The 2,799-nt window shown below is 35.8% G+C and overlaps 1 protein-coding gene across 1 annotated transcript; it reads right to left on the reverse strand.

The window, feature by feature from the left end:
* Positions 1–1,263: 1,263 nt before the first annotated feature.
* On the reverse strand, positions 1,264–2,154 carry LOC133196086 (piggyBac transposable element-derived protein 4-like). Its single transcript, XM_061332028.1, has one exon. It carries the CDS (start codon positions 2,152–2,154, stop codon positions 1,264–1,266), a length of 891 nt encoding a protein of 296 aa, XP_061188012.1.
* Positions 2,155–2,799: the final 645 nt, after the last annotated feature.

Raw genomic sequence — 2,799 nt, forward strand, 5'->3', positions numbered from 1 at the left:
CCAATAAAAGTGTTGATAATGTGTGATAGGAACACTCTTCCATTGTAAACCACTGATGTGGCCAAATTTAGTTTCCCAGCTAGGGATTACAGTCGATGATTAGAGGTGCACTTGTGCTTTTAAAGAGATTTAGCTCATTGCGAAGTTCAGCTAATTTGCACATGTGCAGTCTACGTTCCATATTGATACTACTGATTTCTCTGCCTAGAAAAATTAAAACTTGAAAAGGGTCAACTACTTTTTTCAAGTGAATTAAAAAAAACGAGCTTCCTCAAGAGATGTATTAATGTTGACCGAGCTTGTGAGCATTCCTATTTAGACTTCTTGCAAATGAAAATGTAGCCCCTGCAGTCTATCTTTCTACAAACTGCTTGGGAGAGACAATGAAAAATACCTGGAGACTCTTTAGACCCAAATGGTAGTTCATGGCATTTTGTCATGTAAATATCTGTCCTTTTTAAATATCAATCTAATTCACAATGAATCATGTATTATCACTATACCTCTTATTAAAGTGTTTTCTTCTCTATCAACATCAACAAAAAGACAATTTGAAATTTAAAAAAGTTTATTTTTCAAATCAACAGTTATTTAACCCATTGTGCACGGCATCCAACTCAGCTGCTCTTATCAGTATATCGAGTGGTCAGTCTCTTGCTGACCAGATAAGCTGGGCAGACAGATGCCAGTAGATAATTATGCTAATGGCTCTTTAATTACTAAAGCAATGTAGATAAAAGTGTACATTTTCTGAAAGCTTATACTTTTTTCTTTGCAGCAATATAATTTTCAAACAGCTAAGTGGAATTTAACACCCATTAATAGTAGATAAATCTTCACAAAATAAATAAACAAAACTTGAGAAAACATCTATGTTTTAATTCATTCCATTTTTTCTCATGAAATTGTAATGTAAACCATATAAAATCTTTATAGCATATTTAACAATAATTCTTTTTCTTTCAGATGCACTTTACATAATAAAAATATTCCAACTAGAACAAAAGATATTTGTGTTTGAATATTACCAGGTAAACTGACAAAATAATTCAACATTATCAACTGCTTCATACCTGATAGTTATGGAGTTTCCAGAGTTTTTTTGATACACAGTCCATGATGAAAACATTTTGAGAAGAACAAACTTGAATTTTGAAGAAATACTCGACACATTTCATAATTTGAAAACTTTTAAACTTTAAAATGTCTGCAGAAATTTCCCATATATGGGAGTTCACGGAATTTCACACTTTCATGTCATTACTACTGCAACATTCTCATTATGTGTTTTGACTGACAAGCCAAATGAACAGGTGTATTACACTGTCTGCATCCCATTTTTGTGACACCTTTCCTTTGTCCAGGAACTCCAGAAAGGGAGCACTCACGGCACACTTTGTTTTTTACATACAACTGTTCAAGTGAATGCTCTGTTGCTCGTCCACCACAATCAACTTTGGGAGGTTCTCTGTTTGCACGTGTGTCTCCAATTAGATCCTCCAACAGATCCTCTATGTAGTCCTGGAATTTTGGCCAGCATTCCTTGGCTACTTCAGGATGTACGTCCTTCACGATGATATAGGAATTGTGGGCTGACACCATCATCAGGTAGAAGAACAGCCGTCTCCACCATTTCCTTGACCGGTGGTGTAGCAGATAGTAGCCAATCATTTGGTCGCAGGTATCTACCCCTTTCATGTACTTTTGGTAATCTGCAAGCTGCTTGGGAACTTCCACAGCATTTTGATCAGCTCCTGTCCTGCGGTTTACTTGGCCGACATGAAGTGGGTCATGGAAGTTGGAGAGAACAAGCACAGCCTTTGTGTCCTGCCAAATACAGAATGTTAGTTCATCATTTTGAGCCACTTTGTATTGGTGTTTTTGTAATTTAACTTGCTTTGGCAGCAAGTCTTTGGGTAGGCTTTTCCAATTTGACCGTACAGTTCCACAAGCATATATACCTCTGATATGAAGATCTCGTAAAAGGTCAGCACTTGTGTAGAAATTGTCCATGTAAACACATAAATTGCTTCCAAACATTGGTCTACATAAGTCCATTACAACTCTGTAGGCCAGTCCTTTCTCTTGTTGTCCAAATTCTTTGCCAGTATAGACTTGAAAGGCATGCATATATCCAATATCGCTTTCGGCCATGGTCCACAGCTTTATGCCCTATTTTATCGGCTTGGCTGGCAGGTACTGACGGGATCCCAGACGCCCCTTGTACTTTATCATACTTTCATCTATGGTGACATTTCCATAGGGAATATACAGTTCTTGGAATTTATTATTCAAGAAAGTAATAAACCATCGTACCTTCCAAAGTTTGTTTGGTTTATTTGGTCGATTCTCGTTGTTTTGTAAATGTAGGTATCTCCATATTTGCGTAAAGTGGTCTCTGCCCCTGCGAGAGTATCAAGAATAATTCTTGAACTTTTAAGAAAAGTTCATGAAATATTTTCTTGAATCTGCTCATGAATTATTCATGAAGATCCTATGAAGTTAAAATTGGACACTCATGATTTCATGAATTTTATTCATGAAAACCAAGTTCAAGAATATTCAAGAATTGTGGGTTGTTCATGAATTACTTACTACTCTTGAAAATTCATGAACTTCCTTATAGAATTCATGAAATCATAGTGTCCTGTGAATTTTAGCTTCATTAGATCTTTCATGAACATTTCAGGAACTTTTTAAGAATATTATTCTTGAATTACGTAATTTGACAGAAGGCCAAATTGGCAAAACCACTGTGAGTACCCTCAAAATACATGTACATAAACATTCTATTTAAAA

Source organism: Saccostrea echinata, unplaced genomic scaffold, assembly GCF_033153115.1.
Source record: "Saccostrea echinata isolate AGI-Se365-2 ecotype Australia unplaced genomic scaffold, CSIRO_AGI_Sech_v1 ptg000030l, whole genome shotgun sequence".
In the NCBI taxonomy this organism is placed as follows: Eukaryota; Metazoa; Mollusca; class Bivalvia; order Ostreida; family Ostreidae; genus Saccostrea; species Saccostrea echinata.

What these genes read in the sequence shown, in the direction of transcription:
- LOC133196086 (XM_061332028.1), bottom strand. Translation starts at nt 2,154, where the DNA reads ATGGCCGAAAGCGATATTGGATATATGCATGCCTTTCAAGTCTATACT.